We start from the raw sequence: 14,820 nt of genomic DNA on the forward strand, positions 1-14,820 counted from the left end.
GAGATATAGGTCATCGAGGCTAAAGTTAAAATGGACATAAGTAGAAATGAAAGACCAAGGTGAGCATCAAGCATATAGTCTATAGAAGGTCACAATTTACCTCAATGTCTAGATCCTCCAGCTTGGGGATAGAAGGGGCAAGAAACAGTCCCAGTCGCGTGGGGACTGTTTCTTGCCCCTTCTATCCCCAAGCTGGAGGATCTAGACATTGAGGTAAATTGTGACCTTCTATAGACTATATGCTTGATGCTCACCTTGGTCTTTCATTTCTACTTATGTCCATTTTAACTTTAGCCTCGATGACCTATATCTCCATTTACCCACTATATCTTTAGCAGATTTATCTACCATTTGTGATTGTGCTGCACATGCCCCACTGACTTGTGCTTTTTAAATGTTTTTAAAAATACATTTGTCTTCTGTAATTAAATAAAATTGTTATTTGCATTGAAAAAACTTTCATAGACATCCATCTTTTCTCTTTATTTTAAGTTATTATATTGGGTGTCTTATAGTCTGATAGACCCAACTATATAAATATTGTTCAAGGGAAATATCAAGGTGTAATTCTGTGTCTATAAAGGATTATTTCCTCTCTATTCATGTGTTTCTAAGAAAAAAGAAGTATGTGCTCTTAATGGTCACCAAGGAAAAACTGTGCAACTCTTAATGTTGTTACTCAGCCTGCAATTGACTGAGCAAACTCTGGTGCACCCAAATTTACCAATTGTTATTTACTACAGCCTCATGTCAGCATCTACTCCTCAAACTGTAGCCATTTGTGCCAGCTTATACTCCACTAAGCTTAATTTGACCAGTTTCAGTCATAAGCTCACCATTACAACTATTATAACAATTTCAGCCACTACGCCTTTCTTTTGCACTTAAGGAGAAACAGTAAAGCTACACTGACAAACACTTCCTACAGGTTTAGGGTTTGTGCACTGGAAAAATCTAATGCAGCTGTCTGGGTTGTCCCCAATTACATCCAAGGGGTCAACAATTCCTACCAAAGGAGAACCTCAATTTAAATAAGAGCTCCCCAAGCTGGGCTTGTGCCCCTCAAGCCTTAGACTCCATGGAAAAGGGATGCACTTTGGCTGGTAGACATATATTTATATTAACACACATGATCGGGCAGATCTTCTGAGATAAGCTACATCTTCAGATAAGGAAAGGCCCAAGTTTACATCTGGTCAAAGTAATTAGTGTAAAAGCGTTAAGTAATTCTCACCATCTTAGTAAGGTTCACAAATCCCTGAACCTGCTACAAAGGTTAAATTGTAGACCCCCCTTTCACCCTATCATTTTTCATCTCGCTAAATCTTCACACAGTGGAAGAGAACTCATCTTTCCTGACTTGAAGTCATCAAGGGATGACAGGGACATCACCTCCATACTAATCCATAAAACATTAAATAAACCTGTCCGAGATGACAGAGCTATGCCTTATCACATGGAAGGATAATTACAGGGTTTCTTTCCACATCTAAGGACACTTTGCATCTGTATTCTGCACATGATCTATTCACCAGTATTTGATCCTGAGTAAAACGCAACTTCAAAAACAGACTCAAAACTTGCTGCAAATTAATGATTGGTGTGGGGGAAGGGGAAGAAGCAATGAAGACTTGAGAGGTATTCACGTACGGCATCATTTTCCTTCTCGTAGAAGTAGATGTATCTGTTGAGAATTTCGATGAAGAGTTGCACTTGAAGGGAAGGATCCATGCACTGATTAGCGATCTTTAGAGCCTTCTTCAAACACTCCATAACCCGTTTGCCACTGTGAATCTGAAATAAGACAAAACCACAGACACACTGTATTTCAGTGGAAACTTACAGATTACTTCTACCAGAAAATCAAACAAATTCTAAAAGTCGGCGAGAAAATAAGGAGTTTGATGCCTGCTGCAAAGTTTAATGGAGCTCAGCAGAAGTACATAACAATACAGGGTTCTGTAAAGATGCGGTCCCATAAGGTTACAGTTTTAAGGGATGCAAAGCTTATGCTGGCTATTAATATACATTATTTATAGGGAGATCACTCATTTCTGTAAAGAGCTACAAGCCTTTGCTGAGCCCCAGACATCAGATATTTGTAGGTGTACTGGTTTCTTAGAAATAGGCTGTATAGAAGAGAAATAGGTCACTCATTCCAGTCAGCCTGCACCACTGACTCCATCAAGACCAAATAGCCCACTTTCAATGAAAAATAGTGTACTTTCACCTCCAGTGCATGCCTAAGCTGTACTATGATAATACTAATTATAGTAATCCCTTTTGTGAGAGATTACAGTAGATATTAGCCGCCATTTTGTATACTCTTCCTAGTGAAAAGAACAGGTAACACGAGTTCCGTCAATTGGAGGAGTTTTAGGTTTCGGATTCTCAATTAGCTGTTCAGTTATTCTTTAGAACCCAATGAAGTTACTTATTTAGCTGTGCCTATACTAATCACAGTAGCCAAGCATAAATATGTGTAACACCAACAGTAAAGTATGAGCTCCCTTTTCTAAGATACCGGAGCCAGCGTCTTGGTTTTGCTTTCATCCTGATACATCAGCATTGGTGCCTTTTCTATTTCGGAAGTCACTCTACAACCTAGAGAAGACCTGAGACTTCACAGCAAATTCATCTCAAACACTTTCCATCACCAAATACAGTCAGTCCCCGGGTCGAAACTTTATATTTTATAATTGTAGATCCAGACAAAAAAAATTTTGGCCCCAGTGACAATTGGAGTTTAAACATTTTTTTTCTGTAATGGGACCAAGGATTATCAATAAAGCTTCATTACAGACACCTTACAGCTGATTATTGCAGTCTGGGACTATAGTAAAGCATTCGGAAAGCTTCACCAGAGGTCAGAGGGGTCTGTCTGTAACTATGGGTTGTCTGTAAGTCAGGTGTTCTTAAAGGAAACCTACCATTTAGAATGGTAGGGGTAAGCTGTAAGTACCGAGCACCAGCTCGGCTTCGGCACGATCGTGCGCGCGCCTACATAGGATATAGCGGAGATGTTGCGCAGCGCCGAAGGCCCTCCTGCTCTAAAGTTTAAAAAGTGTTAAAACCGCGATACCGCGGTTTATAACACTAACGAAAGTAAGTACCGGCACCAGCTCACCCTGAGCTGGTGCTCGGTACTTACAGCTTACCCCTACCATTCTAAATGGTAGGTTTCCTTTAAGTAGGGGACCGCCTGTATCCGGTTCTTCCATAGCAGGGTATATCTTGTAAAAACAAACATCCAACAGCCATTTATATACCCCCAGATCTTATGAATTATGAGCTACCCTATGACTCACCACTCTACCAAATTTACCAGCAGCTGCTGGGAGTGTTCTAGAAAGAAATGGGAGGAGAAATTAGACAATGAGGCAGTGGCTTCCCTTGAAAGAAATTTGGAAATCAGTGGACCAATTGGATTGAATTTCCGGCCTAGAATGTGATGTATTCTGTCTCCTAATAGGACATGAACTCCCGAGTGGATACTCACCATAAATGGAAATAGGCGGTGGGAGGAAGGTGGCATAGAGGCAACACTGCTCACAGAGGGTTGGTATGGAGTGTAGTGAACAGCCCAAAGTTGGCCAGAAGAGTTCTATGAATGCTCAATTGCTATTTATACTTCTACAGAGGACCTGTTCTTGCTATAAAATAGGTGTATATTACTTTAGGAAAAATTTGAATATAAAAGTTGTTCGATTTAACAAAAAAAAAAAAACATAAACATGTGGCGCTTTTGTTCTATGACCTCCCTAAATTTTAACATCCTTGGTAAAGCCCAAAGTAAGCCATCAATAAATCTTACCATCTAGCAGTTGTCTACTACCTGAAAAGCACCCATTCATATACCAGACCTTTCAAGTGAAAAGACCCATTTTGTTTATGCTGCAGCATACAGTGGATGTGAGAACACTGCAGGCTCAACCTTATGCGATTACTGTGTATAGCTTAGAAGACAAAGGGTAAAAATCACAGGAATGGAGGAATGAGGACTGGGTATAAGTAAGTGACTCATGTCTAGTAGAGTGCATACAACAATTAACCCCCAACACACGCAAGACCTTGGCTCTCCTCTCTTATTATGCATCCTATGAAATACTCACAAGGCAATAATTACATCTCAAGGACAGAGACGCTAAGTTGGCAGTACAAGTAAAAGGAGATTGTCTTTTCTCAGAAATGTACTTTTCTAGTTGAGGACATAAAAATTGTATATTTGTTCAAGCTGTTCTAAGTATAGATACAGGAGAATTTTCTTAATCTAGCAGAAGCAGCATCAGACAGACCATGAAAAAGATCCCAGAAACAAAGCCCAAAATAACTCCGCTGCATAATGGCTCTCATTCACACAGCTGTTTTTTTTTTCAGTATGTTATGCATGGATTTCAAAGCATACTGCCCCTATATTGTCTATATGCCCATTTCAGAATCTGCTGAAAAAAAAAAAAAAATATGGGGCAAGCACTTTTTTTTTTGTTAGAACTTGAACAATAGATGCCAAAGGGTCTGCAAGCAAAAAAAAACAAAAAAAAAAACGGATGCCATATAAATGAAGCTGGGGAACCAAGCCTTTGTGAATTTCTTTTTTTTTTTTTGCAGACGTGCAATGGACATTCTGTGTGAATGAGCCCTATAGAGATATATATATATATATCAGATCTATATGGAAACATTATGGATCAGCTCAGAGGTGTGTACGGTTTCAGCCTCTAGATACTGAGAACAACAACTACATTGTGCTTGTAAAGGACAGTGATGCCATATGGAGAGAGCTTACATCTGGCAGCATTTACAACGACCTTTTGCTTAATCTAAAAAAAAAAAAACACCCAAACACGCACACAACAAAAATTCCATTTGCACACCTCTTTCCTGAAATATTTAGTGCTGCTTTGCCTCCCTGTTCCAATTAGTCTGCTCTTATGTAACAGGACAGGATTGCAACTGATAGGAAATAGGTCACAGTTTTACATAACATCTAAAAGGCACAGACTGAAATTGTTAGAAAACGAACAACACGATCCAGCTTCAAAGGATGTAACAGGAATCCATATAAAAAATTCAAGACTTTATTCCATCTTTTTAAAAACCATATATTCGGCCATGGGATACAACGGCATGACTTTACACAGCGTGAATCGTCTACGCGTTTCAGGTGTTAGACACCCTTAATCAGTAGTCATGATTAAGGGTGTCTAACACCTGAAACGCGTAGACGATTCACGCTGTGTAAAGTCATGCCGTTGTATCCCATGGCCGAATATATGGTTTTTAAAAAGATGGAATAAAGTCTTGAATTTTTTATATGGATTCCTGTTACATCCTTTGAAGCTGGATCGTGTTGTTCGTTTTCTAATTTTTACCTCTCCTAAGCCAGAGTGATCCCATGCTCGGATGGTTCCAGGTGCTATGAAACACATCACCAGGGTGAGCTGACGTCTTTTTTTCTTTTTTCAGACTGAAATTGTGATTTACACAGCATCACATGGGTGACATAATGCTGCATCTACTTAACAGCAAGACAAGTTCTCACCTCTTCCCCGTTCTTATCCGTGTTCCGCCCGGACCAGAAGAGATGGGCAGAGGTGCTCACAGCTCTGCACTGATCAGGCTTCTTCAGCAGCTTGGAGGCTGCCAAGGCGCTCTGTGTCCTCAGAGGCTCATGGTTTTCTTCACTAAAACATTTCATCTTCTCAAATGTTCCAATTATGAGGGTGATCGCCGCCAATTGTGCCTTCGAGTCACTGATTTCATCTTCATACAGTGAAAATGCCTGTTGACGGTAAACCATACAAGCATCAAGTCAAGGGATAGCAGCTTATTGACCAATAGAGCAAGAAAGCAGGACACCCGCAGCATACTCTGTATACACTTCTGCTCTGCCCCTTACCATACTGAGCGAGCTCATGAAAATCTAAGGTAACCTCCCCACTTGTGAGAGGTATGGGAAGAAGGGGACAGGTGACCTCAAGTTATTACATTATTTTATTATTTAAGTTCCTGCATTGCAAACACAAAATATTCTTTACATTCAGAGGCTAAAATACTAACACTGTTCCATTCAGACAGCAAAAAGACTTGTAACAATGTGTTACAGCCGGAGGTTAGGAAAACACAACAAAGTCATTTAACCTCTGAACGTTCTGCACCATAAGGGGGGACTTCATACAGAAAAGGGGTTTGCTGCATATTGCAGCAAACACCCACCACTTACACCTGCAATCAGGGCAAGCAATGATCACTGGCATTAACCCTTCTGATGACGCCAGTGGCATATGAAAGACAGAGCCGCGTGGACGCTGGCATCTTTGTTCCGATGTTTGTTCCCATGGACGTCATCAGGGAACAGCGATCAGTTGCCGTGACAGCCTCAGGTCTTCATCAGATCTCGAGGCTGCATGTCATCTGCAGTTTTGTTACAATAAGCCAGTGGGTAAAATTAGGTACCTCAGCTTATATTCATATATATGGTAGTTGGGAATGTGAGCTGCAGATCAGAAAAAAAATGGAATTGGATCTTTAACTGTGCATATCTTTGGTTCTGTAGCTCACAGACCCACTTAACCATCTTTAACATGACATCAAGTTGCTCGGTATTCTAGAATCGAAGTTGGAGATGCTTGATGTAAAGCTTCCCCTGTAGCCTGTAAACTTGACTCCTCTCAGGCAAAATATATTTTTTTCACATCACTTTGGAGGATATTTTTTTTATAGGGAAAAGGGCAAAATTCCACATAAAAGTGGAAATTCTAGAAAGGACATTTCATATTATACCTGAGCAGTTTAGTTGAGTAAAATTTGGTGACAGATCCCTTTTAAGTCACAGAGGTGAAACCAACTTCAATCATAAAACGATAGTTTACCCTATCAATACTGTATAATGTGGGAGTAACCCTTGTAATACCACAAACGATAAAAAATGTTTGTACGTATGTGCATAAAAAACCCTGAGGGAATACAGGTCACCATCTTAATTCCCAACCTGTCTTTACCATAAACCCTAGGCAGAATAAGGCAGGATGCCCCTGAAGAGCATCAATTTCCACGGACATGCTCCTATAATTGAAAAGCAAGATTGCAAGGTCATCAGAGAAGTGACAGCATTAGACAAGCAGCAAAGGGTCATTACCTGAGACATAAATTCATAGGCCACCGTCTCATGGTTTTCAAATCCAATTTCTCCAGCTGCCAGAGCACCTTGGAGGAACAGTCTGAGGGGCAACTCCGCCAACTCAGCTTTAATTAATGCACTGATCGTCTGGTGAGCAAAGGAGAAGATCTTCTGACACTTCTTATCCCATTTATCATCCTGCACAGAGAAAGAAATTATTACCAGGCAAAGTATACATGTACAAGCACTTTAAAACCTATCCAGTGATTAGTTGTATTAGTTCCCTGGGGAAGCTGGGAGACAATCGATGGTACTATTCCCTCAATAGTTGCCGCTCAATTTTACTGGCTTCTGAATGGTAACCAAGTCTTGTTAAACAGGGATATAACATGTGTATATCACTACACAATTATATGACTTTCCTATGGGTACAACTCCAGGCACACAGTTTTTCAACAAAGTTTGAAATAAAATTGAAATATATTTTGATAGACAGCACATAGGGTTTTGTCGTAAATTTCAGACATTTGGGAGATTAGCGATTGTGCACTCCATAAGAGGGCAGTTCAATAAGTACCCGTGTTTGATGACAGAGGGCATTCCTGAGGGAAGTTGGTGTTATCATTGTGTACTGCCATCTATCAAACAATGGCAAAACAAATTGCAGACTGATCGATAGGTTAGTTTGGATTTGCAGCCATTGGAGTAAGACGTGTTTCGTGATTTTCACCAAGATGGAAAAAGAGTAGTATCGTTCGGTAATTTGCTTTTGGTTTTTGGATGGGAAAAAATGCGGGGAGATAAAAGAACAAAGTTGGACGAATTTAAACGTGGGTGAACATCCGTTTTTGATGAGGAGCGACCAGGACGCCCGGCAGACGTTGTTACCGTGGAAATCATTGAAAAAAGTCCACGACATGATACTCGCTGATCGACGAACGAAATTGCGCGAAGAAGCAGAGACCGTAGGTGTGTGGATCGGAACAATTAGTTTTTTCATTGCCAACTTATCACCAAATATTGTCGGCGCGATGGGTGCCGCGATTGATCACTGTGGACAACAAGCAGATGTGTCTGTTAACCTCGAAGCAGTGTTTGGAGCAATTTAAGCAAGATCTGAAGGAGTTTTTGTGTCAAGTTGTCGCTGTTGATGAATTCATTATTACACACCAGAAACTAAGCAACAATCAAAACAATGGATTTCTCCTAGTGAAACTGACCCATCGGCCGTAAAGGTCATGGCGACAGTTTTTTTTGGGATGCAAACAGCGGCATCCTCATGGATTTTTTAGAAAAAGGAAACACGATCACTGGACAATACTACAGTAAGTTATTGGACCGCTTCGCCAAAAAATTAAAAGAGACACAGCCGCATTTGGCGAAAAAGAAGGTGCTTTCAACACAATAACGCACCAGCACATTCATCCGGAGTTGTCACCGCCAAACTGCATGAATTGCGTTATGAATTGCTGCCGCACCCCCGTATTCACCCCATCTGGCTCCTTGCAACTTTTTCTTGTTCCCCAACATGAAGAAATGGCTCACAGGAAAAAAAAAAATTAGCTCAAACAAGGAAGTCATCGCCGAGACAAAGCCGTATTTTGGAGAGGTCGACAAATCCCATTTTTTGGAGGGGTTAAAAAAAATGGCAGGAACGTTGGGAGAAGTGTATCTTTCTAAAAGGGGACCATGTTGAAAAATAAAAAAAAAATTGGGAAAAAATGGTGTCTTCATTTCTAACATGCGTACTTATTGAACCGCCCATGTATTTGCAGGATTTGTGGAAGTTCCTAAACAGGGTCTACTACGAGGAGATTTTACAACAAGCTCATCTACCGTAATCTGTAGACTAGGAACCGACACCAACACAAGAGTGTCAAGCTAACACAACTGTGAAAAGTACTATGGTTTTAGCCATTTGCAGACTTTGTATAACACTACCCATTGATCATAATAATAGTGTATGCTACAGATATGCCATCAATGAATCTGGTTTTCAATGCATTTCATTACAGTAGAATGAAGAAAAGAATGGACTTACCACTTTGGAGTTTTCTTTGTATCGGAAAGCAAGCTGATATGCTGCAAACACCAGAGGCGGTAAAGTGAAGCGGATCCGCTGGTTCCCACCTGCTCCAAAATGCTTTCGAGCCGTGTTCAGGATCTTAAAAGAGAATACGATGAGCTGTCAATAAGGCCATGGGCTTCATGCTCACACTTAGCATCGTCAGCAGCGCATAACGGACATTGTTAAAGAACAGGCCTTTTGTTGTAATTGCCAAAAACCGCACCACACATGTTTATGGACAGGTCTGGTACTGCAACTCAACACCTCAAGCAGGTTAAATACATTGTTGTGGGGGACACAAAGATAATAGAACAGACACAAAGCAGGGACATTCACATTGCTGTCTGAAGAAGGTGGATGGAAAGTGGTAAGACATTGGGGGAGATTTATTACTGTGTTGATACGTAGTTGATAATATAGGAATATTGTTTACAACTTGTCAGCTTTCTAGATTTTATTACATTTATTAATAAATCAAGGTTGGCACAGAAGAATGTGGTAGCGCATTGATCCTTTTATTTTATAATTTTTTATTTGCATATTTAGCTAATCCCTAGACTGCCCACAGCGCTAATAACAACAGGGGAAGATATAACAGGTTGCACCTGATAGGAAAACATTTTATCAGTAGCTTGTGCGGATAGCATTTTAATAAATCCATTTATGGCTGGTGGTTTAGATCTAGGTTATTTGTGTTGAAGTGTTTAATATCACCCTCCACAATCACACTTGGTTTTCTCAGCTTCTGCTAAACACTTCTGGTGACAGGTCATGTCATTATTAAAAGCTTACAAAAGCGAACATGCCATGCCATATTGCTGCATATTTTTTTTTCTCTTTCTCCCAACATTTTCAAAACATGTAGCAAAATGTGCATGGTTACCACATTTTACACAATTAAAGAGGACCTGTCACCCATAAAAAGGCACTAGGAGCTGCTACCCCATTTTTAGCAGTGATAAACCGTTAGCTTTATCGGAACCCTGCCACACAGTACAATAGGTCCGGCGTATTCATGAGGGGGCGGGTCTAGGAGCCGGTGACTGCTGCATGAAGCCGGTCAGTCACTGCCAGCCTATGTGGGAGGGGCGTTCCAGGGAAGAAGCAGCGCCTCACTGGCTCCCGGCACGCACCCACACACACTATGATGTCAGCAAGCGCGTGCCGCAGACCTGCCGCCAGCTGGAAGCAAGAAGAGGACCTACGGGGGTGTCGCAAAGACGAGTATTGATTTAATTTATATTTTTTACTTGTGTTATCTAAAAACTGACCCAAAATTAAGGACGCCACACAGATTGTTTTTGCGTTCCCACAGACTTTTATGGAAGATCCAAGTTGCCCACAGGAGGCTAGAATAAGACCTAGGATCAGGGATATGTAGAAATCATAAAATGGAAATGCAGATTCTAACTATGTCCACTTTGAAAACCATGTGTCACTCTACAATGCCTATTAATGTCCAGGTTTGAGTGCTCAAACACACCTCATCCAGTGTTAACATTATCAATAGGAGTGGGATATCAATTTATATATCAAAAACAGTACGTCCTTGCGGGGCCATACTTCACGCACCAGTACGTGCTATTACGTCCAGCTTCTGGCATTGGCTCACGAGTGAAGCCGGCATCACAAGCAGTGGGTGTCATCTGTATTTCACAGCTGACAGCACGTTCCAACACCCGCAATCAGAGCCGGCTCCGACCAGGAGTGTTAAACCCCAAGGATCAGACCCTGATGCCGCTTACCAGGGGATCTGACCATCTTCAGCGCAGCCTGAGGTCTGCCCGATGTCTTTGGCAGTGAGACCCCATTCCGGGTCTGATGCAAGTCCAGACAGTTTACACTACAATATGTAAGTATTGTAAAGCAGTGTACTGGACTTGAAGCAGCGATCAGAGGATTACTGCTTCAAGTTCAAATACAGTAAAAAAAAAAAAAAAAAAAAAATTATATATATATATATATATATATATATGTATATATATATATATATATATATACACATACACATATATATATACATATATATATATTAATAAATTATTATTTAAAACAACCCACATAAAACACAATTTTTGGAGCCGCACCATAAACACTGTGAAAATAAAAACATATTTTTTATTAGTACAGGCAGTCCCTGGGTTAAGTACAAGATCGGTTCTATAGGTTTGTTCTTAAAGGAAACCTACCACCACGGATCTACCTATTAAGGCAGATAGTATAGCCCTTTTTAGGGCTAATTCTTTTGTGGCCCAGAACTTTCTTATTTTAATGCAAATTTCCTAAAGAGGCTACTGAGGCATGGGTAGCCAGGGCTGAGGCTACGCGCTTCAGCTACTCCACGCCCCAGTAGCCTCTTGTGTTCTGCCTACCAATGCAACTTCAGCGCGCAACTACAAGGAGCTTCGTGCACTCGTCTGCGAAGCTGGGTTATGCGCATGCAGGTCGCTGATTGCGCAGTCTCGGCTATGAAGCCGTGGAAATGGTCGTTCTGACCAACACATACCTGCACATAAGTTTAGCTGAGTTGATGTAGGAACATATTTTAGCTAAGCATATAATCCGGCCATTTCGTTATAAAAAAGATTTTTATATTTGCTAATCACCCACTTCTGTGTGCGTCACATCGCTGTGACGCACACAGAAGCGCCGAGTGGGTGATTGGCAAATACAAGAATCTATTTTATAACGAAACGGACGGATTATATGATTAGCCAAAATATGTTCCTGCATCCTCTCAGCTACACTTATGTGCAGGTATGTGTGGGTAACCACAACTATTTCCAAATGGAAGGATTCCTTTAATTTGAAGTACAATGTGTAAAGAGAAAACAATTAATAAAAAAACCCTGGATAGGTTAAAACCAAAGTTATAACCACTTATATTGGCACATGGCAGATATAAAAAATGTGACTCCTTGAGGCCAAAATTGGGCCTTTCCTGAAGGGGTTAAAACAAAACCACCAGGTAAGTGTGCAGTGATCTGAATCACCTACCTCATCATCCATATATATGGTTAAATCTTAGTACAACAAGTAACCAGAGATACTCCTTTTGTCTTTACGTCTAAAAAAAAAAAGTCACCATTCTGAAACTTGCACAAAACTTGATAAAATAAACTCCAAGGCACAGTACAGATACAATTTATATAGAGAGCCTACCTGTTATTCAACATCATTCAATTGTATTGGCCCCTGAGGCCACAAATACAGTTGAAAGAAGGTGGGTAAATTCTGACCATCATTGTAGCCTATCTCCAGGAAGAATGGTGGGTCCAGCAGGATGACCTCCAAAGACAATGCAGTTCTGCCAACAACTTCTCACTTTTCCAGCATTTTCAAACAGCCAATGAAGTGTTGCTTTAGAATATCTCTTAAGTTGCTGCCACCAGAGAAAACTTTTGGGGGGCGGCTGTAGCTCCGCGTATGGCTGTGTACTGCGGCTGTAGCTCCGCGTATGGCTGTGTACTGCGGCTGTAGCTCCGCGTATGGCTGTGTACTGCGGCTGTAGCTCCGCGTATGGCTGTGTACTGCGGCTGTAGCTCCGCGTATGGCTGTGTACTGCGGCTGTAGCTCCGCGTATGGCTGTGTACTGCGGCTGTAGCTCCGCGTATGGCTGTGTACTGCGGCTGTAGCTCCGCGTATGGCTGTGTACTGCGGCTGTAGCTCCGCGTATGGCTGTGTACTGCGGCTGTAGCTCCGCATATGGCTGTGTACTGCGGCTGTAGCTCCGCGTATGGCTGTGTACTGCGGCTGTAGCTCCGCGTATGGCTGTGTACTGCGGCTGTAGCTCCGCGTATGGCTGTGTACTGCGGCTGTAGCTCCGCGTATGGCTAAGTAGATGTCGGCGCACTGGGACCACGTGACTCCACAGGCAGCGCGCCGTGAACGAGCAGGCAGCGGGACGCCGGGGCCGCGCAGGCAGTAGAGCGCTGTGACCCGGCAGGCATCAGAGTGCAACGGGGCCGCGCAGGTACCCAGCAGGCGTCGGTGCCCACTTTGATGGGATTGGGGAGATGGAACGCGTGCCAGCAGAGAGGGCTCTGCGTGCCCTCTCTGGCACGCGTGCCATAGGTTTGCCACCTCTGGCCTAGGAGATGGAGTGAAAGGTAGATCCTACCAATGTTGTCAGGGATCTGCAGGTGCAATTGTTTCCATTCTGTGTTGGTGAACTTTTGGTCCCTAACACAGGTAGTATCCCTAACCCCCAAAAAGTTAACTCCCGCCCCAACAAGGGCACTCACCACATTTTCCCTGTCAGGGTACCGTTGTGCCCTACCTAGGGGTTTCATGTGCCGTCATGGTACACTCATCAGGGGAGCTTAAAGGAAACCTACCACTGCTGGCATGATAAAATCATGCGAGCAGACCACCTGGTAGGCTATGTAATACTGATGCCGGCACATACTTTAGTTAGGCACGGCGATCGTTAGTTTAGATAAAAAAATGTTTTACTTACAGATGAAAATATTCCTCCGGTGCTACCCCTACGTCATCTTCGGAAGGGAGATGCCTTCCGATCTTTAATTATTCACGCCTCCTTCATTGTAGCCGTTTCCTTCGGGTGCCGAGAGCCGTGACGTCACCAAGCTCTCGGCACCTATCGCTGTCCGGCTGTGTGAGAGTTAGTATCTGCGCATGCGCGATAGGTGCCGAGAGCTTGGTGACGTCACGGCTCTCGGCACCCGAAGGAAACGGCTACAATGAAGGAGGCGTGAATAATTAAAGATCGGAAGGCATCTCCCTTCCGAAGATGACGTAGGGGGTAGCACCGGAGGAATATTTTCATATGTAAGTAAAACGTTTTTTTTATCTAAACGAACGATCGCCGTGCCTAACTAAAGTATGTGCCGGCATCAGTATTAAATAGCCTACCAGGTGGTCTGCTCGCATGATTTTATCATGCCAGCAGTGGTAGGTTTCCTTTAAGACTATATAAAAAAAAAATGTATCATAGGTCACTAGTGTGGTGAAAATCTACTGCATCAGACATATGATGCGGCAATCGTGGTGTCAGTTAGTTCATAGTAAGAGCCACTTCTAAAGGCCAAGAGATGCAGTGGCAGCTCCTAATCATATTGCGGATGCCACAGAACCCAAGTCTTGTAGTAATTAACAGAGCCTATAGTGAATAGGAGTTTAGTATATAATACAGCACCAGGACTCCACATTGTTCAGAGTGCTAAGTGCTCTGTCATTTTCTCTGTAAAAATGCTCCTTCTCTATATAAAAAAAAAAAAAAAAAATGAATCACTGAGAGATTAATACAGGAATAATGGGGCATATACAGACCCCCACTTAACCCCTTCAGAAACAGAGCAAGATTGAAGCTTCTCTGTAAGGAAACCCAGGCCTCCACATCTTTGCTAAATGAAGCAATTAAGAATGCAAGAGTGCGGCTCCAGGGGATACTTCATGCACGTATCTATGGATTTTCTGAAGCCTTCTAAGAGCAAAAATCCTTCACAAAATCCCCATTTGTGAGACTTAATTGTAAAAGAATCAGGAGTACTGGTTCTTACGTGTATTAGACCTCTATTTGCCACTAACCCTTGTGGTCTTATATAATCACCGAGAGTGGAATACCGCAATTTAAAGCAAAACCAAAGAATTCATTACAGTGCAGTCCAGG

General features: G+C 42.1%; 1 protein-coding gene across 1 annotated transcript in view; it reads right to left on the reverse strand.

Moving 5' to 3' along the window:
- The window catches only part of VPS35 (VPS35 retromer complex component), a 50,421-nt gene that overhangs the window by 2,382 nt on the left and 33,219 nt on the right, over positions 1–14,820 (reverse strand). Inside the window, exons 13-16 of the mRNA XM_072117206.1 lie at positions 9,162–9,284; positions 7,139–7,318; positions 5,543–5,782; positions 1,651–1,794 (exon numbers count right to left, since the gene is read on the reverse strand). Coding sequence (XP_071973307.1) covers positions 1,651–1,794; positions 5,543–5,782; positions 7,139–7,318; positions 9,162–9,284 — 687 coding nt within the window. The remainder of the gene's footprint in view (positions 1–1,650; positions 1,795–5,542; positions 5,783–7,138; positions 7,319–9,161; positions 9,285–14,820) is intronic.

The sequence above is a fragment of the Engystomops pustulosus genome, chromosome 7 (assembly GCF_040894005.1).
Source record: "Engystomops pustulosus chromosome 7, aEngPut4.maternal, whole genome shotgun sequence".
Taxonomy (NCBI): domain Eukaryota; kingdom Metazoa; phylum Chordata; class Amphibia; order Anura; family Leptodactylidae; genus Engystomops; species Engystomops pustulosus.